The 25535-nt window shown below is 45.1% G+C and overlaps 1 protein-coding gene across 2 annotated transcripts in view; it reads right to left on the reverse strand.

Moving 5' to 3' along the window:
- LOC139562968 (C-Jun-amino-terminal kinase-interacting protein 1-like) overlaps positions 1-25121 on the reverse strand; it is a 75268-nt gene extending 50147 nt beyond the window's left edge. For both annotated transcript variants that reach the window (XM_071381184.1, XM_071381182.1), the window contains exons 1-3: positions 24764-25121; positions 2444-2525; positions 48-1151 (exon numbers count right to left, since the gene is read on the reverse strand). In XM_071381184.1, the coding sequence (XP_071237285.1) occupies positions 48-1151; positions 2444-2525; positions 24764-25096 (1519 nt within the window). In that variant the 5' untranslated portion in view covers positions 25097-25121. The remainder of the gene's footprint in view (positions 1-47; positions 1152-2443; positions 2526-24763) is intronic.
- Between the last annotated feature and the right edge of the window lie 414 nt (positions 25122-25535).

Here is a 25535-nt window from a genome sequence, read left to right on the forward strand (position 1 = left end):
TGTATGAACACAAGATAGTGTCCTTGTGGTTCAGTGGTGGTACCTACTGGAGGATTGTGACCGTCCGTTCATGAAGATGTTGAGGAAACTCTTAGAGAAGTGCAGGTTCGCCTCTGGGGTGGAGTCCTCTGACAGACAGGCGGTGGCTTCTCTCCTCACCATTCCCACTCTCGCTCTCTCCTCCTCGTCCTCTTTCTCTTCTTCTTCTTCTTCCTCTTCCTCCTCCTCCCCTATGGCCGACTCATACGGAGACGAGACGCAGTTGTTGTAGACGGTCGCAGTGTCGCTGTCGTCGCTGTAACATTGGTAACACTGCCGCAGACTCACCAGTTCGAGCTGCGCGTGCTCGTCCACGACGAGTGTGTACTTCACAGAGTCGTAAGACAGACCACTTGCTTCCGAGCTCATCAAAGTCCTCGGGGGGGCACCACAGCCGCCACGTCCCAAATACCGCCTGCCTCCCACATCCCGTACCCTCTTATCCTCAGCCTCACCCTCTCCCCCAAATGTCTCATCCTCGGCATCTACATCTACCCCTGCCCCTGCCCTCACCACCGCCCCTGCTGCTCCTTCCCTCAGGCTGAGGTTCAGGGCTAAGGCTGGGGGTTCCCTGGGGGGGGCGGTAGAGGGAGGGGTGAGGAGAGCCTCCACACAGGAGGCGTAGGAGGGAGTGGGCACATACACCTCGACCTCCTCACAAATGGAGGGGTTGGTCCGGTCGGGCAGAGGCTGGTAAGGGGGCGGGCCCTCGGTGTCAGAGCTGATTGACATGCGTCCGTGCTCTGGCTGCTGGGACAGGAATGGGCGGTCCTGCTCGGAACGGTGCACGGGAGTCAGGTAGATCTCCTCGGTGGGTTCTAGGCATACGTCTGTGTGATAGCGAATCTTCTCTCTGTGAGTCCCCCCCTCGCCCTTCCCTAGGGGGCCCAGAGGAGCGGGTGTGTAGTTTTGGGGAGGCGGGGGTGCTGGGGGCTTCTCCTGCAGTTTGGAGCGTGTCCCCGCTGTGGAACTGTGGGTGTGTCCAAAGGTGTGTTTGTGTCTGCAGGGAGCGTCAGTGGATGTGCCCCGGTCCTTGGTCTGCGTCCCACATCCCTGCTGCAGCTTGTCCTCGTCGCTCAGACAGCTGTGCTCATGGGGAGAGGTCAGCCCAACTGGGGGAGAGACACAGACCCAAGCATATGCAGACACACAGACATTCATACAAGACACAGGCATACAGACATGCAGGTGCACAGACAGACGCAAGCAAACATGCAAATATACATACACAGACACACATGTATACATTAACACAGAAAATACACAAACACACACAAGGGCACATAGCACATAGATAAAAACCCAGATGGAAACATATGCAGCAGTTCGCATACAGTACACATGGACAACACACACACAACATACAGATCAACAGCAACATGGACAGACAAACACACACAATATCTGAAATGTCTAGTTGGTTAGGTAACACTGGGATCCATGCTAATTCCCCATTACTCATCATATTCAGTGGGCAGCAAATAGAATGTGATTGACCTAGTATGTCATAATCCACTGTCAAAAACCATTAGAGCCTAGCTATTCACCATGCTGTCACTGCTATCAGAGGACACTAATACACACTTTGAGAGCAATGTATAAAAAGCTTTTCATAAATTAATTCATAATTACAACCATTACTAATGATTGGGGGTGGGAAGCAATGAACAGAGACAGATATTGTCATTATAAGGAGACAAATGCATCCCAGAGTGTATGTAGTTGGCCAATATAGATGATTTTACCAGGAAGTGCCATTGGAATGGAGAAATATATTTTCAAGAGATATCTGATCAAGAAAACTGCAATATAAAGCACTAAACCAAATTGGGACAAGTGGACCTAAAGCAGATATGGTTATATATTAGAGAGACAGATGTAACTTCAAAATAATGTGTGTACTCGCCCTATGTGTTCCAAGGATAGAAAGTAAACCATTTTTTATTTAATTCTGTTATCCTTTCTTTCCATAGACATTTAGTGACAGCTAGGCTAATAGAAGCTTAAAAGTTGTGCAGCATCGATCATCTTTTTAACATCTGAATCGGCGGTGCTAGTCTGTAACTCAACACACTCGCTGCTAGTTTTACATATAGTTCAGAGAGGCCATTCTATGACCTGTAGTAGCCCTGGGCTGGGAGCCACAGCAGACTGTTCAATATGGCTAGCCTAGACTACACTGGCATTGTCATTGACGCTAATGAGCCACTGAAAGTCATCCAAAATGATTTTGGACAAATTTACAATGGATAATAGGAAATATGTATATCGTTTTAGTGGCAGTAGTTGATTCTGCAGTCAATGCTGTGTTGCCTAATTATATCTACTAAATCAGCAAAATCAGCAACCCCCTAAAAGAGTAAACTGGTGGTATGAGCCAGCAGTCTCCTGTAAAGCAGCTCACCTGTTTTGAGGGGGGAGGATGAGCGCGAGACCTTCTCCTGCCAGCTGTACTTCTTACCAAATGAGTTGTTGTTTAATGTGTCCTGAGAGGGGAAAAAGAGATCAAATTCAAGAGAGAATGTTAAAAAAAAGACGGAGAGATGAAGCGAGAGAGAATGACACGGGAAAAAAGTGAGAGTGACTTTGTGCATCCAAATCTATGTGCACAATCTCTTTCTCTCTCACTCACTCTCTTTCATACACACAAAGCTTTTATTCTGTTGAATGACCAGGGATTATTTTGTCTGCGCTCCATGGTGTGCATTTAAAGGGACCCATAGTCCCTTTTCCAAGCTTGTGAAACACACCCACACTCACAGAGGGGGGATTGTTTTTAGAAGCCTGGGGGCTGATACTGTAGGATGGGGGCCAACAGCTCCCCTGTCATACATGCAGAACCCACAGTCATCTCACTTCTCTGGTTTGGGGTAGAATGTTCTGTCTGTCTATGTCTCTGTCTCTGACTTTGTCTCTTTCTCAATTCAATTCAAAGGGTTTTATTGCCATGGAAAACATATGTTTGTCACACCCTGATCAGTTTCACCTGTCCTCGTTATTGTCTCCACCCCCTCCAGGTGTCGCTTGTTTTCCCCAGTTTATTTATCCCTGTCTCTCTGTGCCAGTTCGTCTTGTATGTTTCCAAGTCGACCAGCGTTTTTCCCGTTCTCCTGCATTTTGCTATTCTCCTTTTTCTAGTCCTCCCGGTTTTGACCCTTGCCTATTTTTGGACTTTGTACCCGCCTGCCTGCCACTCTGTTCCTCCTGGACTCTGATCTGGTTTTTAATAAACATTGTGAGACTCCAACCATCTGCCTCCTGTATCTGCATTTGGGTCTCAACTTGTGCCTTGATAATGTTTACATTGCCAAAGCCAGTGAAATAGATTAACAAAAGTAAGTAATCAAAAATAATCATTACTCACAAAAGTTCCAAAGGAATAGACATTTCAAATGTCACATTATGGCTACATATAGAAAGATTATTGGAATCCGTGTGTAGCCGGACATGTAGGATGCCTGACAATAGTGAAGGTGAACAGGTGTGGTCATGGGTCAGGTGATTGAGAGGAATGGAGGAGACTGAGTGCAACATCGGGAGGGAATAATTTAATAAATAAATTAAAACAATCCATAAACGAACAACGCACAGACATGAAACAGAAACAATGACGCCTGGGTAAGGAACCAAAGGGAGTGAGATATATATATACACTGCCTAAAAAAATAAAGGGAAGACTTAAACAACACAATGTAACTCCAAGTCAATCACACTTCTGTGAAATCAAACTGTCCACTTAGGAAGCAACACTGCTTGACAATAAATTTCACATGCTGTTGTGCAAATGGAATAGACAAAAGGTGGAAATTATAGGCAATTAGTAAGACACCCCCAAAAAAAGAATGGTTCTGCAGGTGGTGACCACACACCACTTCTCAGTTCCTATGCTTCCTGGCTGATGTTTTGGTCACTTTTGAATGCTGGCGGTGCTTTCACTCTAGTGGTAGCATGAGACGGAGTCTACAACCCACACAAGTGGCTCAGGTAGTGCAGTTCATCCAGGATGGCACATCAATGCGAGCTGTGGCAAAAAGGTTTGCTGTGTCTGTCAGCGTAGTGTCCAGAGCATGGAGGCGCTACCAGGAGACAGGCCAGTACATCAGGAGACGTGGAGGAGGCCGTAGGAGGGCAACAACCCAGCGGCAGGACCGCTACCTCCGCCTTTGTGCAAGGAGGTGCACTGCCAGAGCCCTGCAAAATGACCTCCAGCAGGCCACAAATGTGCATGTGTCTGCTCAAACGGTCAGAAACAGACTCCATGAGGGTGGTATGAGGGCCCGACGTCCACAGGTGGGGGTTGTGCTTACAGCCCAACACCGTGCAGGATGTTTGGCATTTGCCAGAGAACACCAAGATTGGCTGGATGTACATTCAAGTGTGTGCATGAAGTGCAGATTTGGACTCACAGGTTTGTGGTTTTTATTAAAGTATTTTTTTAAATCCTCATCTTTCAGAACACATCCACTCCTCTTGCTTTACAGCATTCCCCTCACTCATACAACCACAAATGTGGCCCAATTAGCGAACGGGATGGGGACATCTTTTTGTGCACTCTGCTCAATTTTTAAACGTCTGTCGGTCAAAACCCATACAGTGCTGTGAAGAGGAGAACCTGAGCATTGATAGCATGTTACTGCATTCCAATTCATGCCCTTATCAATAACAAAATCTGCCATTTTCAACCGGGATACTGGATAAATGGCTGTAAGTGGAATGGGCTTACTGTGTTATCACTGATCAAATAGCGTAGCCAAATTACCTGGATTGCAGTTGACATTACAATAAAAGTACATAGTACAAGTGGGGTTGCAGGTAGCCTGGTGGTTAGAGCATTGATTAGTTTAGTTTATTTATTAAACCATTTAAAAAAAACATGCACACATTAAACTTAAAAGCCATACATGCACATGAATAAAATCGTCGAGGATAACACACAAAGTCTGGGACTTATTTCCATTGTGGTCCTCTTGAGACAAGATGGCTAGACAAGATCGAACACAGTATGGCAGTGAAATAATAAAACAAAAACATAGAAGAAGAACATCGATCTCATCATTCCAGTTACATCATAGGGGTTATTCATATGGGCACAGAGGACATCAAACATATTTTGACTTTATTTTAAAAGCTGTCCAGAGAGTACGTTGTTTTTATAGGCAGAGGCAACACATTCCATTCTGAAGCTCCAGTATAGAAGAAAGTACCTTTCCCAGCATTACTCCTGAACCTGTATAAGCACACATCAGCAACACCTGATCTGGTGCTGTGATTGTGTGCATCCCTAACATGAAGAAAGTAATCAATTAGATATCTGGGCGCAGGACCATAAATACTCCTGTAAACCAAACCTAGTCTAATCTGGGACACCCTAGCCTCAACAGGCAGCCAGCTTAGTTCCTGAAAGCAGCTCCTGCCTATGTGAGTACGTGGACTCCCCTTCAATACTACCCTGATCAATTTATTGGGCCGAAAGTTTGCTGGATTGAATCCTTGAGCTGATGAGGTAAAAATCTGTCATTCTGCCCCTGAACAAGGTAGTTAACCCACTGTTCCCCGGGAGGCCGTCATTGTAAATTAGAATTTGTTCTTAAAACTTCTTAAGGCTGAAATCCCGTTAACGGGATCGATTTGACTACAGCCAGTGAAAGTGCAGGGCGCCATATTCAAACAACAGAAATCTCATAATTAAAATTCCTCAAACATACAAGTATCATACACTATTTTAAAGATAAACTTGTTGTTAATCCCAGCGTAGTGTCCGATTTAAAAATGGCTTCATGACGAAAGCATACCATGCGATTATGTTAGGTCAGCGCCAAGTCACAGAAAAACACAGCCATTTTTACAGCCAAAGAGAGGAGTCACAAAAAGTAGAAATAGAGATAAAATGAATCACTACCTTTGATGATCTTCATCAGATGACACTCATGGGACGTCATGTTACACAATACATGTATGTTTTGTTCGAAAAAGTTCATATTTATATCCAAAAATCTGAGTTTACATTGGCACGTTATGTTCAGTAATGTTTTGGTTCCAAAACATCTGGTGATTTTGCAGAGAGCCACATCAATTTACAGAAATACTCATCATAAATGTTGATGAAAATACAAGTGTTATGCATGGAATTAAAGATATACTTCTCCTTAATGCAACCGCTGTGTCCAATTTCAAAAAAGCTTTACGGAAAAAGCACACCATGCAATAATCTGAGTACAGCGCAAAACAAGCCATACAACCAAAACAAGCCATACAGATACCCGTCATGCTGTGGAGTCAACAGAAGTCAGAAATAACATTATAGATATTCACTTACCTTTGATGATCTTCATTGGAATGGACTCCCAGGAATTCCAGTTCCACAATAAATGTTTGTTTTCGTCGATAAAGTCCATAATTTATGTCCAAATACCTCCTTTTTGTTCACGCGTTTAGTTCACAAATCCAAATTCAGGAGGCGCAGGCACTTAGTCCAGACGAAACGTCCAAAAGTTCAATTACAGTTCGTAGAAACATGTCAGACGATGTATTTATGTTTTTAGCATAAATCTTCAATAATATTCCAACCGGACAATTCCTTTGTCTTTAGAAATGAAAAGGAACACAGCTCACTTGCGCATGACTTAGCTCATGGCATTCTTCCATTCTGCCAGACTTCTTAGTCAAACAGCTCTTATTCGCTCCCCCTTCACAGTAGAAGCATGAAACAACGTTCTAAAGACTGTTGACATCTAGTGGAATCCTTAGGAAGTGTAATCAGACCAAATTTTAGGCAAAGACTTGAAAATCTACAAACCTCAGATTTCCCACTTCCTGGTTGGATTTTTTCTCAGGTTTTTGCTTGCCATATGAGTAATGTTATACTCACAGACATCATTCAAACCGTTTTTGAAACATCAGGGTGTTTTCTATCTAAATCTACTAATAATATGCATATCTTCTGGGCCTGAGTAGCAGGCAGTTTACTCTGGGCACCTTATTCATCCAAGCTACTCAATACTGCCCCCCAGCCATAAGAAGTTTTAACTGACTTGCCTAGTTAAATAAAATAAAAAGTGATCAATGCTGTTCAAGATTCTGCACAGATTATTATAGCAATTGTGAAGATCTCCACAGACTTGCAACTTTTGCATGCTATCTTGAACATGCACGCTTTCTGTGATTACATAAGAAGACATTATAGTTACAGTAATCTCATATTGTGGCAATGGGGGCCTCCTGAGTGGCGCAGTGGTCTAAGGCATTGTAAATGATTCTGGGTCGAGTCCAGGCTCTGTCACAGCAGGCTCTCAACCGGGAGACCCATGGGGCGGCGGACAATTGCCCCAGCGTCGTCCGGGTTAGGGGAGGGTTTCGCCGGCAGGGATGTCCTTGTCCCATCGCACACTAGCAACTCCTGTGGCAGGCCGGGTGCTGACACTGCCACCAGGTGTATGTGTTTCCTCCGACACATTGGTGCGGCTGGCTTCCGGGTTAAGTGGGCATTGTGTCAAGAAGCAGCGATGAGACAAGATTGTAACTATCAATTGAATACTGAGAAAAAGGGGTAATACAAAAATGTGGCAATGGATGTGTTGCTAATTTTCAGGTTGAATAAATACTGTTACATTTGAAATGAGCCTTTACTTTACAAAAGTAATAATTAATTGTGTTTGGTTGACAATGCCAATATCAGCATCTTTATTTATAGTACACTTAAAGTTTGATTTGAGTTGATTTAGTTCTATTCTTTAAGTTAGATTTTTGGTTGAGATTGAGACGTGAATCCAACATATCAATTATACATTTGTAGACAAACTGGAATTAAAGACAAACTAAGTCAGTGGCACAGATAGCAATATCCAAACAGAAGATACATGGACATCTCCTTCAAATGTTGATATTTGGTTGTACTGACAACAAAACACAATTTAATATCCTGTTTGTCTACAAACACATCATTTACGTATATGTTGGATTCATATCTCCATCAAAAATATAAGTATAAGTTTCTAGTTATGACCTATAAAGTATGGTTACACTTCATTTGCTCTGTTGAACCTACGCTTTGGAATGACTGACAGCAACAGTATAATCTTTCTGGTTATTAAGCGATCTCTCAATAATCATGCTCACGATAGCATATTGGTAGTCTTCAGTGACAAATATCAAAGCTAAGCATTGCTGGGCCTGGTTAAAATCCTGGTTGAAAGCAAATGGATAGCTGTAGATATATAAACTCTCCAGTAGGAGAGTGCTGCCCAACATATAGTTTGTTTCTGATAACTGATATAATGTTGAATATCTGACGTTGTTTCAAAGGTAGAAATTAAACATATTTTATGTTTATAGGTATGTTGAAAATTATACAATGTATGTTGAAAATTTGTAACCATGATTTCACAATCCTGGTATAAAAATGTTACCCTCAAAACAATGTATTTTCCACATAGATATCCAAGTCACAATATGTTGACAAATTATGTTGAAACAGTGGGCACCCACCTATTCCTCCTCTCCTTGCTGACTCACCCTCATTGACACATCAGGCAGAAATGGTGTGTCACCATGGTACCCCTATCAGTGATGTAGCAGATGGGGTGTGTATGGCATGTTTGTGTATGAGTGTCATACACCTAGATGACTAACCGTACGATGGCTAGCTGTCTAAGGGCTAGATTCTATCAGATCCGTGCTAGCCGACATCAGCATAGCGGTTGTTTTGGAGGTGTCAGAGGTGGGTAATTGCCTAATTACCCACCACGCCAGATGACTTGAATAAGCGGCCAATCAAATTATTCCCAATATACTACTTTCATAAATATTGCCGGATTACCGACCGGGCACGCAGGGCACGTACTCGGGGGCCCCGACCTCCTGCGGGTCCCATTGATTTTGTTATAATGTTCGAGTCATATGATCACGGCAAAAAGTGTGCATTGCAGGATATTTGCATTAAATTAGAAAACTGCAAAAACACTACAGTAATTACTATGGTAGTGTAGTCACGATACCAGAAATCAGACTTAGATACCAATACCAGGTTTAATATCACAATACTCGATACCATCACGATACTCAATACCAAAATGATACCAAAACGATACCATGGCAAAAGAAGGCATATTATCCAAAGTCACAGACCGATATGAATATCATAAAATGTAAATGTTTTATGTCAACATTTATCAGACATCCTTACCTTATCAAAATGTATTAATATTGCTTACCTTCACATCAAATGTGGTCTCATGCTGCCAGCCTTTGGAATAATTGAGAATTGCATCACCATTGTTTTCAAACACGGACTATCAAAAGTAAAGGGATTCTATACCTGAGGTGAGTGAAAAGTAATCCTTACTGAAGTAGTAATTACTCATAATAGCAAAATAATAGTAATAATATTATTAATTGTTTCATTTATAAATATTTAAATGGTTAAATAAAGCATTGCTCTTAGAACTTTGAGACTGCCATCTTTTTGGGGATATAGGGGAAACACTGAGAAGGCTAACACCCCATCCAATGGGCGCAAACTCCACAGGTAAGGCTGTACAGTCCAACATGATAAAATACAATCAGCTTGGGAACCCATGAGAGCATTTGCGCAAGAAGAAATGGGGCTGACGTTTTGACCCTATTTTAATCCGGAGAATATCTCCTTTCTAATAGGGTTACATAACAGCCTCAATTTGTTGGGACATGGACTCTACACCTGGGGGTGGCACCGCTCCCAGGTGTAGAGAAGTGGGAAACAGGAAGTGGGAAACCAGGAAGTGGGAAACCACCGCTCCCAGGTGGTGAAGGTAGGAAACAACACCTCCCCTTTGCTGATCCTCAACACTGGGGCGCCACGAGGGTGCATGCTCAGCCCCCTTCTGTACTCCCTGTTCACTCATGACTGAGTGATGCATCCAACTCAATCATCAAGTTTGCAGACAACACAACAGTAGTAGGCTTGATTACCAACAATGATGAGACAGCCTACAGGGAGGTGAGGGCTCTGGGAGTGTGGTGCCAGGAAAATAACCTCTCACTCAACGTCAACAAAACAAAGGAGATGATCGGGGACTTCAGGAAACAGCAGAGGGAGAACCCCACATCCACATCAACAGGACCACAGTGGAGAAGGTGGAGAGCTTCAAGTTCCTCGGCATACACATCACTGACAAACTGAAGTGGTCCACCCACACAAGAGGCTCAATTTGACTTGGCATCTAAAACCCTCACAAACCCTCACAGATGCACAAATGAGAGCATCCCGTCGGGCTGTATCACCACCTGGTATGGCAACTGCACCGCCCGCAACTGCAGCGCTCTCCAGAGGGTGGTGTGGTCTGCCCAACACATCACCGGGGGTAAATTACCTGCCTACAGCACCTGATGTCAAAGGAAGGGTTACATTGTTACAACAACCACCCGAGCCAGTGCCTGTTCAACCCGCTATCATCCAGAAGGTGAGGTCAGTACAGGTAAATCAAAGCTGGGACAGAGAGACTGAAAAACAGCTTCTATCTCAAGGCCATCAGACTGTTAAAAAGCCATCACTTGCACATTAGAGGCTGCTGCCTATATACATAGACTTGAAATCACTGGCCACGTTAATAAATGGAACACTAGTCACTTTAATAATGTTTACATATTTTGCATTACTTATCTCATATGTATATACTGTATTCTATTCTACTGTATCTTAGTCTATGCCGCTCTGACATTGCTTGTCCAAATATTTATGTATTCTTAATTCCATTCTTTTACTTAGATTTGTGTGTATTGAGTATATGTTGTGAAAGTGTTACATACAACTTGTTAGATAATACTGCACTGTCGGAGATAGAAACAAAAGCATTTCGGTATACATCTGCTAAACATGGTTGCTCCACTAAAAGTTTTGTGATTATGCTGCGGGACTTAGAGGTAATTTGTGGTTTAGTACGGTACCCTGCGTCACCACTTCATTGCTCCAGACCAGCGCAAGGGGGAGTTAGAGCACCGCATATGCTTTCAGGTCCCACCACTGTGTCTCCAACTGAAAATGAATTGGCGACATAAACCTAAATAGAGACTGATAATTGTGCAAGTATTTAGTATTACTTACTAAAACTGTTGTTACACCAATATTTTTATTATTTTATTTTGCTTTTACTGTAGGCCAAGCTTTGTTGCTACAGATGCTGGTTCAATACTCGTGCTGCCCTTGACTGGGAGACCCATGAGATGATTGTAGGTTTTTGGTTTCTCTCCCTCCAAAAACAGAAATAAATCATTCTAAATAGCAAACTGGCTTTATTTACAAATTAGTAACAATTTCTCACCCCATGTTCAAGAATGTCATTTTCTCGTTCATTTTGCACTATTTGAACACTAAATCATCTCCGAAATATTATTTTTTAAACAAAGCATTTATTATTATTATTATTATTTTAGAATAATTTAAAAGCCCGTTGGATATTCTCACAGATATATCATTAACCCTGTTATTAGCAGGATAATATATATTGGTCATATTGGTCATGGCTCCCGAGTGGCGCACAATGGGATTGCCTTGTAGTTCTCCAGCTGTATCCACTGAAAGCGCGTGAGGTTCAAGGCAGGAGGGCAGGGAGCACGGGATGGGCCGCAGAGCCATGCACAGAAGATCAACCTAGCCCATGGGGAAGGGAGGAGGAGGGACTAATAATGGCGCCGACGTTGTAACTTTATGCTTTTGTGAAATAAAATAATGATAAAAATACTCTTTCAAAATGCTGATGGTTATTTAGTTATGGATCCATAACGAATTACTATGGGAATAAATATCCCCGAATTACAGAAATATCCTCCAATCATCTAGATGTAATTATTGGCGGAGAGTCACGTCACATTTTTCGATATACTGTAGGCCTACCGTAGGGGACATGAGTCTCACTAGTGTTGAGTAATGTGCTGTTAAAAGTGGTGTAGGTCTTATTTATTTAAAGAGCATATTGAAGTTAGAAACAATAAGATTTGAAGCAATAGCCTACAACTATTTTAGCCCCGTTTCGCTCTTCGAAAAGAATGCGACAAGAATGTGGACTGCTCTTGATAAATCAATGAGATTATTATTTTCACTGAATCTCTGTTTGGGTATTGATTAGACTAGAATATTACAATTAGGGTGTAGAAATGTCATGCTCTTAGTTTAACCTTTATTTAACTAGGCAAGTTAGTTAACGTTAAAAAATACCAAAAGTTGTATTACAAAAGTAGTTTGACATTTTTTGGCAAAGTTTACAGGTAACCTTTGAGATTTGTCATCACGTTTGAGCAAGTTGGAACCAGTGTTTTTCTGGATCAAACGCGCCAAATAAATGGACATTTTGGATATATATCGATGGAATTATTCGAACAAAGGGACTATTTGTGATGTTTATGGGACATATTGGAGTGCCAACAACAGAAGCTCGTCAAAGGTAAGGCATGAATTATATTTTTATTTCTGTGTTTTGTGTCGCGCATGCTGGGTTGAAATGTTTTCTCTCTTTTGTTTACTATGGTACTATGCTCAGATAATAGCATCGTATGCTTTCGCTGAAAAGCCTATTTGAATTCTGTCATGTTGGCTGGATTCACAACCAGTGTATCTTTAATTTGGTATCTTTCAAGTGTGATTTAATGAAAGTTTGATTTTATAGTAATTTTCATAGTAATTAATTTTAATTTGGTGCTCTGCATTTTCTCAGGCTTTTTGCCAAGTGATACAGTAGCGTCTTGCCTACACTCAGATTTTTGGATATAAATATGAACTTGCCTAAACTCCGATTTTTGGATATAAATATGAACTTTACCGAACAAAAAATACATGTATTGTGTAACATGAAGTCCTATGAGTGTCATCTGATGAAGATTATCAAAGGTTAGTGATTAATTGTATCTCTATTTCTTATTTTTGTTACTGCTCTCTTTAGCTGGAAAAATGGCTGTCTTTTTCTGTGACTTGGCTCATACCTAACATAATCGTTTGGTGTGCTTTCATCGTAAAACCTTTTTGAAATTGGACACTTTGGCTGGATTTACAACAAGTGTAGCTTTAAAATGGTGTAAAATACTTGTATGCTTGAGGAATTTAAAATATGGCATTTCTGTTGTTTTGAATTTGGCGCAATGCAGTTTCACTGGCTGTTGACGAGGTGGGACGCTACCGTCCCACATACCCTAGAGAGGTTAATGCAACCGCTGTGTCAGATTTCCCAAAAAATTTACGGAAAAAGCAAACCATGCAATAATCTGAGACGGCGCTCAGAACAATAGTCAATTTAGCCGCCATGTTGGAGTCAACAGAAACCAGAAATTACATGATAAATGTTCCCTTACCTTGGATGATCTTCATCAGAATGCACTCCCAAGAATCCCAGGTCCACAATAAATGTTTGTTTTGTTCGATAATGTCCGTTATTTATGTCCAAATACCTCCTTTTGTTAGGCGTTTGGTATACATATCCAAACGCTCGTTCTGGTCGAGCATTACTTCGGACAAAAACTTCAAAAAGTTATATTACAGGTCGAAGAAACATTTCAAACTAAGTACAGAATCAATCATTAGGATGTTTTTATCAAACATCTTCAATAAAGTTCCAGCCGGAGAATTCCTTTGTGTCTTGAGGAGGAACGGAATGCAAGTGGATATCATGTGGAAGGTGCGTGACCAGAAAATGGCTGACTGCCAGACACCTGTTCATTCTGTTCTTATTCAGTCCCACAACACAGTAGAAGCCTCATTCAAATTTCTATAGACGGTTGACATCTAGTGGAAGCCCTAGGAAGTGCAACTTCATTCATATCTCAAGGGGATTTCAATGGGAACTGTGTTGAAACCCTACCAACCTCAGATTTCTCACTTCCTGTTTGGATTTCTCCTCAGGTTTTTGCCTGCCATATGAGTTATGTTATACTCACAGACATAATTCGAACAGTTTTAGAAACTCCAGAGTGTTTTCTATCCAATACTAATAATACGATGCATATATTAGTAACTGGGTGTCACGCCCTGGCCTTAGTATTCTTTGTTTTCTTTATTATTTTAGTTAGGTCAGGGTGTGACATGGGGAATGTTTGTGTTTTGGGTGGTTATATGGTAAAGGGGGTGTTGGGTTTAGTGTATGAGTTTGTGTTGAGTGAATGTTTCTAGGTATGTCTATGGTTGAGTGAATGTTTCTAGGTATGTCTATGGTTGCCTGAGTGGTTCTCAATCAGAGACAGATGTCTTTCATTTGTCTCTGATTGGGAGCCATATTTAAGGCAGCCATAGGCATCATGCATTTGTGGGTAATTGTCTATGTCTGTGTCTATGTTGCATGTTTGCACCTAGGCTTTGATAGCTTCACGTTCGTCTGTTTGTTGTTTTGTTTCGTTGTTCCTTCTTCCAATTAAAGAGAAGATGTATTTTCCACACGCTGCGCCTTGGTCCTCTCTCTCTCCCATTGACGATCGTGACAGAATTACCCACCAGAATCGGACCAAGCGGCGTGTCAAGCGGCAACAGGACCCACCTACACAGGATTTCTGGACATGGGAGGACGAATTGGATGGTAAGGGACCTTGGGCTCAACCAGGAGAATATCGCCGCCCCAAAGCTGAGCTGGAGGCAGCGAAAGCAGAGAGGCGGCGATATGAGGAGGCAGCACGGAAGCAAGGCTGGAAGCCCGCGAGTACAACCCAAAATTTTCTTGGGGGGGCTAAGAGGTAGTGGGCCAAGAGGTAGTGGGCCGAGGGCAGGTAGGAGACCTGCGCCCACTTCCCAGGCTAACCGTGGAGAGCGGGAGTACGGGCAGACACCGTATTACGCAGTAGAGCGCACGGTGTCTCCTGTACGTGTTCATAGCCCGGTGCGGGTTATTCCACCTCCCCGCACTGGTAGGGCTAGATTGGGCATTGAGCCAGGTGCCATGAAGCCGGCTCAACGCGTCTGGTCTCCAGTGCCTCTCCTCGGGCCGGCATACATGGCACCAGCCTTACGCATGGTGTCCCCGGTTCGCCTACATAGCCCAGTGCGGGTTATTCCACCTCCCCGCACTGGTCGGGCGACGGGGAGCATTCAACCAGGTAAGGTTGGGCAGGCTCGGTGCTCAAGGGAGCCAGTACGCCTGCACGGTCCGGTATTTCCGGCGCCACCTTCCCACCCCAGCCCAGTACCATCAGTGCCGACACCACGCACCAGGCTTCCAGTGCGTTTCCAGAGCCCTGTTCCTCCTCCACGCACTCTCCCTGTGGTGCGTGTCTCCAGTCCAGTGCCTCCAGTTCCGGCACCACACATCAAGCCTCCTGTGTGTCTCCAGAGTCCTGTACGCACTGTTCCTTCTCCCCGTACTCGCCCTGATGTGCGTGCCCTCAGCCCGGTAACACCAGTGCCGGTACCACGCACCAGGCCTATAGTACGCCTTGAGAGTCCAGTGTGCCCTGTTGCTGCTCCCCGCACTAGCCTGAAGGTGCGTGTCCTTAGCCCGGTACCTCCAGTTCCGGCACCACGCACCAGGCCTATAGTGCGTCTCAGCCGGCCAGAGTCTGCCGTCTGCCCAACGGTGCCTGAACTGCCCGTCTGCCCAGCGGCGCCTGAACTGCCCGTCTGCCCAACGCCGTCTGAACTGTCCGTCTGCCAAGCGCCGCATGAACTGCCCGTCTGCCATGAGCCTTCAAAGCCGCCCGTCTGCCATGAGCCTGCAAAGCCGCCCGTCTGCCATGAGCCTTCAGAGCCGTCCGCCAGACAGGAGCCGCTAGAGCCTTCCGCCAGACAGGAGCCGCTAGAGCCTTCCGCCAGACAGGAGCCGCTAGAGCCTTCCGCCAGACAGGAGCCGCTAAAGCCTTCCGCCAGCCATGAGCAGCCAGAGTCGCCTTCCGCCAGCCATGAGCAGCCAGAGTCGCCTTCCGCCAGCCATGAGCAGCCAGAGTCGCCTTCCGCCAGCCATGAGCAGCCAGAGTCGCCTTCCGCCAGCCATGAGCAGCCAGAGTCGCCTTCCGCCAGCCATGAGCAGCCAGAGTCGCCTTCCGCCAGCCATGAGCAGCCAGAGTCGCCTTCCGCCAGCCATGAGCAGCCAGAGTCGCCTTCCGCCAGCCATGAGCAGCCAGAGTCGCCTTCCGCCAGCCATGAGCAGCCAGAGTCGCCTTCCGCCAGCCATGAGCAGCCAGAGTCGCCGTCCAGCCATGAGTAGCCAGAGTCGCCGTCCAGCCAGGATCTTCCGAAGCCGCCAGTCAGCCAGGATCTTCCAGAGCCGCCAGTCAGCCAGGATCTACCAGAGACACCGAAGCGGATATTGACAATGGTGGAGTGGGGGCCACGTCCCGCACCCGAGCCGCCGCCATATTAAGGCCCACCCCGGACCCTCCCTTTATGTGTCAGGTTTTGCGGCCGGAGTCCGCACCTTTTGGGGGGGGGTACTGTCACGCCCCGGCCTTAGTATTCTTTGTTTTCTTTATTATTTTAGTTAGGTCAGGGTGTGACATGGGGAATGTTTGTGTTTTGGGTGGTTATATGGTAAAGGGGGTGTTGGGTTTAGTGTATGAGTTTGTGTTGAGTGAATGTTTCTAGGTATGTCTATGGTTGAGTGAATGTTTCTAGGTATGTCTATGGTTGCCTGAGTGGTTCTCAATCAGAGACAGATGTCTTTCATTTGTCTCTGATTGGGAGCCATATTTAAGGCAGCCATAGGCATCATGCATTTGTGGGTAATTGTCTATGTCTGTGTCTATGTTGCATGTTTGCACCTAGGCTTTGATAGCTTCACATTCGTCTGTTTGTTGTTTTGTTTCGTTGTTCCTTCTTCCAATTAAAGAGAAGATGTATTTTCCACACGCTGCGCCTTGGTCCTCTCTCTCTCCCAATGACGATCGTGACACTGGGACTGAGGAGCAGGCCGTTTACTCTGGGCACCTTTCATCCAAGCTACTCAATACTGCCCCTGCAGATGCTCTTGGGAAACTGGGCCAAACTCTCAAACTCTGCTCCCATCTGTTTTCATATTTACCGTATACTGCCATTTATTAATGTGGGAATGAATGTGTGGTCTTTTACGGGAGTTGAACAGCTGTGTACAGAATTACTAAGAATATTTGTAGGATTTAGAGCACCTATCCAATGTCAGGTTTGTAAATATGTATTCGTAAAAGTGTTTTGTACGTGTCTAATGACTTTGTATTGTATTTTAGCAGGTGTTTCTCTGCAGTTTCTCATTTGTCACAGTATTTGTATCAGCAGTTACCAAAATTGCTATTGGTGAGCCAGAGTTGCTACCACACCTGATTCTACTACTGCTGTTCATCAAGACTTCGGTTGTTCATTGAGACATTGAATAGTAGAATCAAGTGTGGTAGAACTAGGCATGAACAAGAAATCCTGCAGAATCCTGTAGCTCTTCAAGAGCAATTGTGGCCATCCCTGAATTGTATGTACACATGTTACTATATTTGATTGTACGCTTGATTGTACATTTTATAATTGTATTGTGTACTTTACATTTTATAATGTGCTTTAAATTTGATTGTTTACAGGTAATGTAGTACTAGGCCTTTCTTCAACAAACTTTAAGCTACATTTTCTCGTAAATATTTATTTGTGTATTTTACAGGAGCTTTCGTGATTGTCTTGTTAAAAGAGATCAGGGGAGTTCTTTGACTTAAAATGGGCACCCGGCCCGCAACAAGTCGCTAGAGCGTGATGAGCCAAGTAAAAGTAAGTTTATCCAAGCATGGGCCCTGTACATACTCAGGTTGTACATCTGATGTACAACACAAACTGTTTGATCTGGGGTTGAATTCATTCCACCGATTCTGTTGAAAAATGTTTCTTAAACGGAAGGAAATGGAACTAAATGGTGATAAACATATCTGGATTTGTCCAATAGAAACTCTCGTTTGCAAATGTTGGACTAATGATTACACCCTATATCAGTGAGATGCAGGCAAGGCGGTGTTGAATGTGTCGCTGTTTGTCACCTAGATTACAAAAACAATTATCTCGATCTGTGCAGCTACATTGTAAACTTTCCTTCATAGGCTAGGTCAGTGTTTCCCAACCGAGGGTAGACGTACCCCTAGGGGTACGTGCGAGGTCCTCAGGGGTACGTGGGTGGATTTTCAAAAATGTGGAGAAAAACATATTGGGACAAAACAAAATGTTAATTATTAATATTTATTAAGATTAAAGTTATTTCAATCTTAAGGTAGGGAAACATTTATTGAGGTCACCGGTGTGAAACGCTAGCCCTCTTTGAGTATGACAAAATGCACCTAAAGGACTCTCAGACCATGAGGAACAAGATTCTCTGGTCTAAAGAAACCAAGATTGAACTCTTACTCTCTTGGCCTAAATGCCAAGTGTCACTTCTGGAGAAGACCTGGCACCATTCCTAAGGTGAAGCATGGTGGTGGCAGAATCATGCTGTGGGGATGTTTTTCAGTGGCGGGGACTGGGAGACTAGCCAGGATTGAGAGAAAGATGAACAGAGCAAAGAACAGAGAAATCATTGATGAAAACCTGCTCCAGAGTGATTTTTCTATTTTCTATTTTAATTAAACCTTTATTTAACTAGCGATCAGGTCCTCAGACTGGGGCAAATGTTCACCTTCCAACAGAACAAAGACCCTAAGCACACAGCCAAAACAATGCAGGAGTGGCTTCGGGACAAGTCTCTGAATGTCCTTGAGTGGCCCAGCCAGAGCACGGACTTGAACCCGATCGAACATCTCTGGAGAGACCTGAAAATAGCTGTGCATTGACGCTCCCCATCCAACCTGACAGAGCTTAAGAGGACTCCTCAAATACAGGTGTGCAAGTTTGTAGCGTCATACCCAAGAAGTCTGTAATCGCTGCCAAAGGTGCTTCAACAAAGTACTGAGTAAAGGGTCTGAATACTTATGTAAATGTAATATTTCCGTTTTCTTTTTTTATACATTTGCAAACATTTCTAAAAATATGTTTTTGCTGTGTCATTAAGGGATATTGTGTGTAGATTGACGAGGGAAAAAAGCAAATTAATCCATTTTAGAATAAGTCTGTAACGTAACAAAATGTGGAAAATGTCAAGGGTCTGAATACTTTCCGAATGCTCTGCACATACTTATGTGAAGTGACATTTTCATTCATGACCCTAATCAAGACCAAGCACAGGAACTTGTCACCTTGTCATCACTTGTCACACCCTGACCTGATTCACCTGTCCTTGTAATGTCTGGAACCATTGTATGTTCTCTCTGATGTTGCACTTATCCTGGGATAGTGTATAACCTAGAGGCTCACTCCTCTCAGTGAGCTTGTCCATGAGAGGGGTCAAGAAGGGGTTTTACTTGAGATGGGAGTATCTAGAGTTGACAATTGAGTTATGCCATTGGATGTGGTTATGGTTCTGTGCTATGAAGTACCAGGAACGAGAATAGAACCTTGTCTTAGGGACCAAACTGAACAATAATTTATAGTGAATGCTATCTGGCTACGGGATACTCCTTTCTCAATTATAAAGTCCCTTTGTGAAATGTTCCTAATATCTGTTGTTCGTCATGTAGGTTGAGAGGGGTGTATCTTGGCTATAAAAGATCTTTGTACTTGTGTGTTGTCACTTTCAATGGTTCATTAGAAATGGCGCATCATTAAAAGTCAGTGCTATTGCAAAGCTCTCATCATTAAAAATGTAGTTTAAGTATAACTCTGACCGACGTGTGAAGTTTGTTTCTCCTCATCCTCATTTGGCATGCCTACCACTTTGAAGATGCAAATTATTTTTTATTGTGAAACAAACGAAATAAGACAAAACAACAGAACTTGATCGTGCATAACTATTCACCCCACCAAAGTCAATACTTTGTAGAACCACCTCTTGCAGCAATTACAGCTACAAGTATCTTGGGGTATGTCTCTATAAGCTTGGCACATCTAGCCACTGGGAGTTTTGCACATTCTTCAAGGCAAAACTGCTCCAGCTCCTTCAAGTTGGATCGGTTCCGCTGGTGGACAGCACATCTTTATGTCTTACCACAGATTCTCAATTGGATTGGGGTCTGGGCTTTGACTAGGCCATTCCAAGAGATTTAAATGTTTCCCCTTAAACCACCCAAGTGTTGCTTTAACAGTATGCTTAGGGTCATTGTCCTGCTGGAAGGTGAATCTCCGTCCTAGTCTCAAATCTCTGGAAGACTGAAACAGGTTTCCCTCAAGAACTTCCCTGTATTTAGCGGCATCCATCATTCCTTCAATTCTGACCAGTTTCCCAGTCCCTGCCGATGAAAAACATCCCCACAGCATGATGCTGCCACCACCATGGCAGCATCATCATGGGGATGATGTTCTTGGGGTGTGAGAGGAGCTGGGTTTGCGCCAGACATAGCGTTTTCCTTGATGGTCAAGGAAGCTCCTTCAGGGTTATCTTTGGTCTCTTTGTTGCCTCTCTGATTAAAGCCCTCCTTACCTGGGTTTTGGTGAGCGGCCCTCTCTTGGCAGGTTTGTTGTGGTGCCATATTCTTTCAATTTTTTAATAATGGATTTAATGGTGCTCTGTGTGATGTTCAAAGTTTCTGATCTTTTTTTATAACCCAACCCTGATCTGTACTTCTCCACAACTGTCACGTTCTGACCATAGTTCTTGTGTGTTTTACTTGTTTTAGTGTTGGTCAGGACGTGAGCTGGGTGGGCATTCTATGTTGTGTGTCTAGTTTGTCTGTTTCTATGTTTGGCCTAATATGGTTCTCAATCAGAGGCAGGTATTTTGTGTTGTCTCTGATTGGGAATCATATTTAGGTGGCTTGTTTTGTGTTGGGGTTTGTGGGTGGTGTCTTCTGTCTTTGTGTTCTGCACCAGATAGGACTGTCTCGGTTTTCACGTTTGTTATTTTGTATAGTGTTCACGTTATCGTCTCTTTGTTTATTAAACATGTTGAACACTAGCCGCGCTGCATTTTGGTCCTCTCCTTCACCAACGAAAGAAAACCGTGACAGAACCACCCACCAAACTCGGACCAAGCAGCGTGGCTACGGGAAGTAGCGGCAGCAGCAGCAGGAGCTAGCAAGGCAGAGTGGCTGGAAGCCCGAGAGGCTCCCCCAAACATTTCTTGGGGGAGGCACACGGGGAGTGTGGCTGGGTCAAGTGGGAGACTTGAGCCAGTCCCCCGTGCCTACCATAAGGAGCAGTTGGCTAAATTGAGGTACGAGTCGGAGAATGTGGAGGAGTTATTGGACAGATTGGAGGAAAGTGAAATGATGGGAGATTATGAGACATTCGATGAGTTGTTGGTGATATTGGAGGAGAGCGAAGAGAGAGGGATGTTGGTTTGGCGTAGTATACACGGTATTCGCCCTGAGGTGTGTGATTACCGTGGATAGCGGGAGTACGGGCAGACACCGTGTATTGCGGAAGAGCGCACGGTGTCTCCTGTACGGGTGCATAGCCCGGTGCGGTATATCCCAGCTCCACGTATCGGCCGGGCTAGATTGAGCATTGAGCCAGGTGTCATGAAGCCGGCTCAACGCATCTGGTCTCCAGTGCGTCTCCTCGGGCCGGTGTACATGGCACCAGCCTTACGCATGGTGTCCCCGGTTCGCCAGCACAGCCCAGTGCGGGTTATTCCACCTCCCCGCACTGGTCGGGCTACGGGGAGCATTCAACCAGGTAAGGTTGGGCAAGCTCGGTGCTCAAGGGAGCCAGTACGCCTTCACGGTCCGGTATATCCGGTGCCACCTCCTCGCTCCAGTCCAGTACCACCAGTGCCAACACCACGCACCAGGCTTCCTGTGCGTCTCCAGAACTCTGTTACTCCTCCACGCAATCTCCCTGTGGTGCGTGTCTCCAGCTCGGTACCACCAGTTCCGGCACCACGCACCAGGCCTATAGTGCGCTTTGAGAATCCAGCGTGCCCTGTTCCTGCTCCCCGCACTAGCCTAGTGGTGCGTGTCTCCAGTCCGGTACCACCAGTTCCGGCACCACGCACCAGGCCTACTGTGCGCCTCAGCAGGTCAGAGTCGGCCGTCTACCCAGCGCCATCTGCGCTGCCCGTCTGCCCAGCGCCATCTGCGCTGCCCATCTGCCCAGCGCCGTCTGAGCTGCCTGCCTGCCCAGCGCCATCTGAGCTGACTGTCTGCCCAGCTCCGTCTGAGCTGCCCGTCTGCCCAGCGCCATCTGAGCTGCCCGTCTGCCCAGCGCCCTCTGAGCTGCCTGCCTGCCCAGCGCCATCTGAGCTGCCTGCCTGCCCAGCGCCATCTGAGCTGCCTGCCTGCCCAGCGCCATCTGAGCCGTCCGTCTGCCCAGCTCCATTAGAGCCGCCCGTCTGTCCCGAGCCATTAGAGCCGTCCGTCAGTCAGGAGCCGCCAGAGCCGCCCGCCAGTCAGGAGCTGCCAGAGCCGCCCGCCAGTCAGGAGCTTATAGAGCCGCCCGCCAGTCTGGAGCTGCCAGAGCCGCCCGCCAGTCAGGAGCTGCCGGAGCCGCCCGCCAGTCAGGATCGACCAGAGTCGCCCGCCAGTCATGAGTCGCCCGCCAGTCATGAGTCGCCCGCCAGTCATGAGTCGCCCGCCAGTCATGAGTCGCCCGCCAGTCATGAGTCGCCCGCCAGTCATGAGTCGCCCTCCAGTCATGAGCTGCCCTCCAGTCATGAGCTGTCCTCCAGTCATGAGCTGTCCTCCAGTCATGAGCTGCCCTCCAGTCATGAGCTGCCCTCCAGTCATGAGCTGCCCTCCAGTCATGAGCTGCCCTCCAGTCATGAGCTGCCATTAGTCCGGAGCTGCCCTTCAGTCCGGAGCTGCCCCTCTGTCCTGAGCTACCTCTCTGTCTTAAGTTACCTCTCTGTCATAAGCTACCTCTCTGTCATGAGCTCTCCCTCAGTCCGGAGGAGTTTCCTCAGTCTAGTGGGGACCTTTGTGAAGGTTCCTAGGCCAAGGTCGGCGGCGAGGGTCGTCACTCAAAGGACGCTAAGGAGGGGGACAAAGACAATGGTGGAGTGGGATCCTCGTCCAGCGCCGGAGCCGCCACCGCGGACAGATGCCCACCCAGACCCTCCCCTAGAGTTTCAGGTGGTGCGTTCGGAGTCGGCACCTCAGGAGGGGGGTACTGTCACGTTCTGACCATAGTTCTTGTGTGTTTTACTTGTTTTAGTGTTGGTCAGGATGTGAGCTGGGTGGGCATTCTATGTTGTGTGTCTAGTTTGTCTGTTTCTATGTTTGGCCTAATATGGTTCTCAATCAGAGGCAGGTGTTTTGTGTTGTCTCTGATTGGGAATCATATTTAGGTGGCTTGTTTTGTGTTGGGGTTTGTGGGTGGTTGTCTTCTGTCTTTGTGTTCTGCACCAGATAGGACTGTCTCGGTTTTCACGTTTGTTATTTTGTATTTTGTATAGTGTTCACGTTATCGTCTCTTTGTTTATTAAACATGTTGAACACTAGCCGCGCTGCATTTTGATCCTCTCCTTCACCAACGGAAGAAAACCGTTACAACAACTTTGTCCCTGACCCGTTTGGAGAGCCCCTTGGTCTTCATGGTGCCGCTTGCTTAGTGGTGCCCCTTGCTTAGTGATGTTGCAGACTCTGGGGCCTTTCAGAACAGGTGTGTATATATACTGAAATCATTTGACACTTAGATTGCACACAGGGTGACTTTATTGAACTAATTATGTGACTTCTGAAGGTAAATGGTTGCACCAGATCTTATTTAGGGGTGTCATAGCAAAGAGGGTAAATACATATGCACGCACCACTTTTCTGTTTTTAATTTTTTGAAACAAGTTTTTTTTAAATTTCATTTCACTTCACCAATTTGGAATATTTTGTGTATGTCCATTACATGAAATTCAAATAAAAATCCATTTAAATTACAGGTTGTAATGCAACAAAATATGAAAAACGCCAAGGGGATAAATACTTTTGCTAGGCACTGTATTAAGTGTGTGCCCTCAGGCCCCTACTCTACTACCACATATCCACAACACAAAATATGTGTTTACGTGTGTGTATAGTGCATATGTTTATTGTGTCTTTGCCTATGTTTGTTGCTTCACAGTACCCTCTGTTCCATTAGGTGTATCTTTATCTGTTTTTTTATCTAATTTTACTGCTTGCATGTTAAGTGTACATGAGTGTTATTATAGTAATATATTATCCTTTTTTTGCAGTTAAATGACATACTGTAGACAAATAATATTGATTTTAAACCAAATTTTTGTCCAATATACACCTAATCTAGTAATCACACCAGTACCCAAAAAAGGTTGGGAACCACTGGGCTAGATTATAGGGAAAATGTTGTATAATATAGTAGTCAAACCTATCGATGTTACATTGAGCTGGGGGAATGGAATATGAATGACAATAAATGGCACCGACCACAACTGATGCACAGTCACAAGCCTCAGTCACACACATACACAGTTGTCACACACAAAAGGAGATGGGTACCAAAAAAACACACTCTCTCTCTCCTGACAATCCCAGCCATTGTTTCGACCAGCATAACACACTCCCAGAGATAAACAGAACATGGTGTCTAGGGGGGTGATATCATCACAGGATTTCCCCGCTGATGTTATACACACACATATAGACTAGATACAGTAAAGAATTTCCACTTTATCCTCACATTCTCATACATATAAATCTATAATTTCATTCTTCCTCCCCTCCATCCTTCCAGCTATCAGTATTCACTCAGCTGTCACAAACAGAGGTTAAAAACGAAGAAATAAAAGGGGACAGTGAGTGCTGTCAGCCAGCGAAAGGATGGGAAGAGTACTGAAGGGATAACGGAGGATTCATTTGCACTCACCTGAGTGTGTGGCACCATGGGGAAAAGGTTAAGGGTTGTGGGTCTCCTAGGGCGGTATATATCCATGGTTACTAGAAGCGGGTCCTCGGTTACTGGCAAGGGTGCTGTGGAAGATGGCTTAGATGACCTCTTGTCGTCACGGTATCCATCGGCCCCGTCAATCAGATCCAAATGGAGCATCTCGGCCTGGAGCTGGCCGACAGCACCCAGCTCCGCCTTCCCCACCACACTATTGTGGCCCCGCCTCACACAGCCCTGCAGGGATTGGACGATCCTCACGTCAGTCAGTGCAGAGAGAGAGAAAGGCAACGGAAGATACAAGCAGAGACACATAAAGGGAGGTAAAGATTGAGAGAGAGACAGAGGAAATGGAACAAGACGAGAAGGTCGAGAGAGGGATGGAGGAAATAGGGGGGATGGAGAATTGAGTTGGCCAATTAGAGGCTGATCTGACATCAGCTTGCACACTGTCACTGCCGACGCTGAGCCACTTATATCAGGGAGAGAAAAATAGAGCGGGAAAGAGCCAAATGGAGAGGCAGAGACACTATTCATAGCAGCAGTTTGTTTACTGAATGTATCTACATAAATGGATTGATGGACATGAATGCCACTACTTGTAGAGCTCAACATTACTCTTTCTCTGAGGTGCTGGAAATAACTGAAGGTACACACACACACACAAACCATACTGTAAAATATTGTGCATTGTGGGAAAATGTTGTGGACAAGGAAATCATTGTATTTTTAGTGATATTGCAATTCCACCCCA

The sequence above is a fragment of the Salvelinus alpinus genome, chromosome 33 (genome assembly GCF_045679555.1).
Source record: "Salvelinus alpinus chromosome 33, SLU_Salpinus.1, whole genome shotgun sequence".
Taxonomy (NCBI): domain Eukaryota; kingdom Metazoa; phylum Chordata; class Actinopteri; order Salmoniformes; family Salmonidae; genus Salvelinus; species Salvelinus alpinus.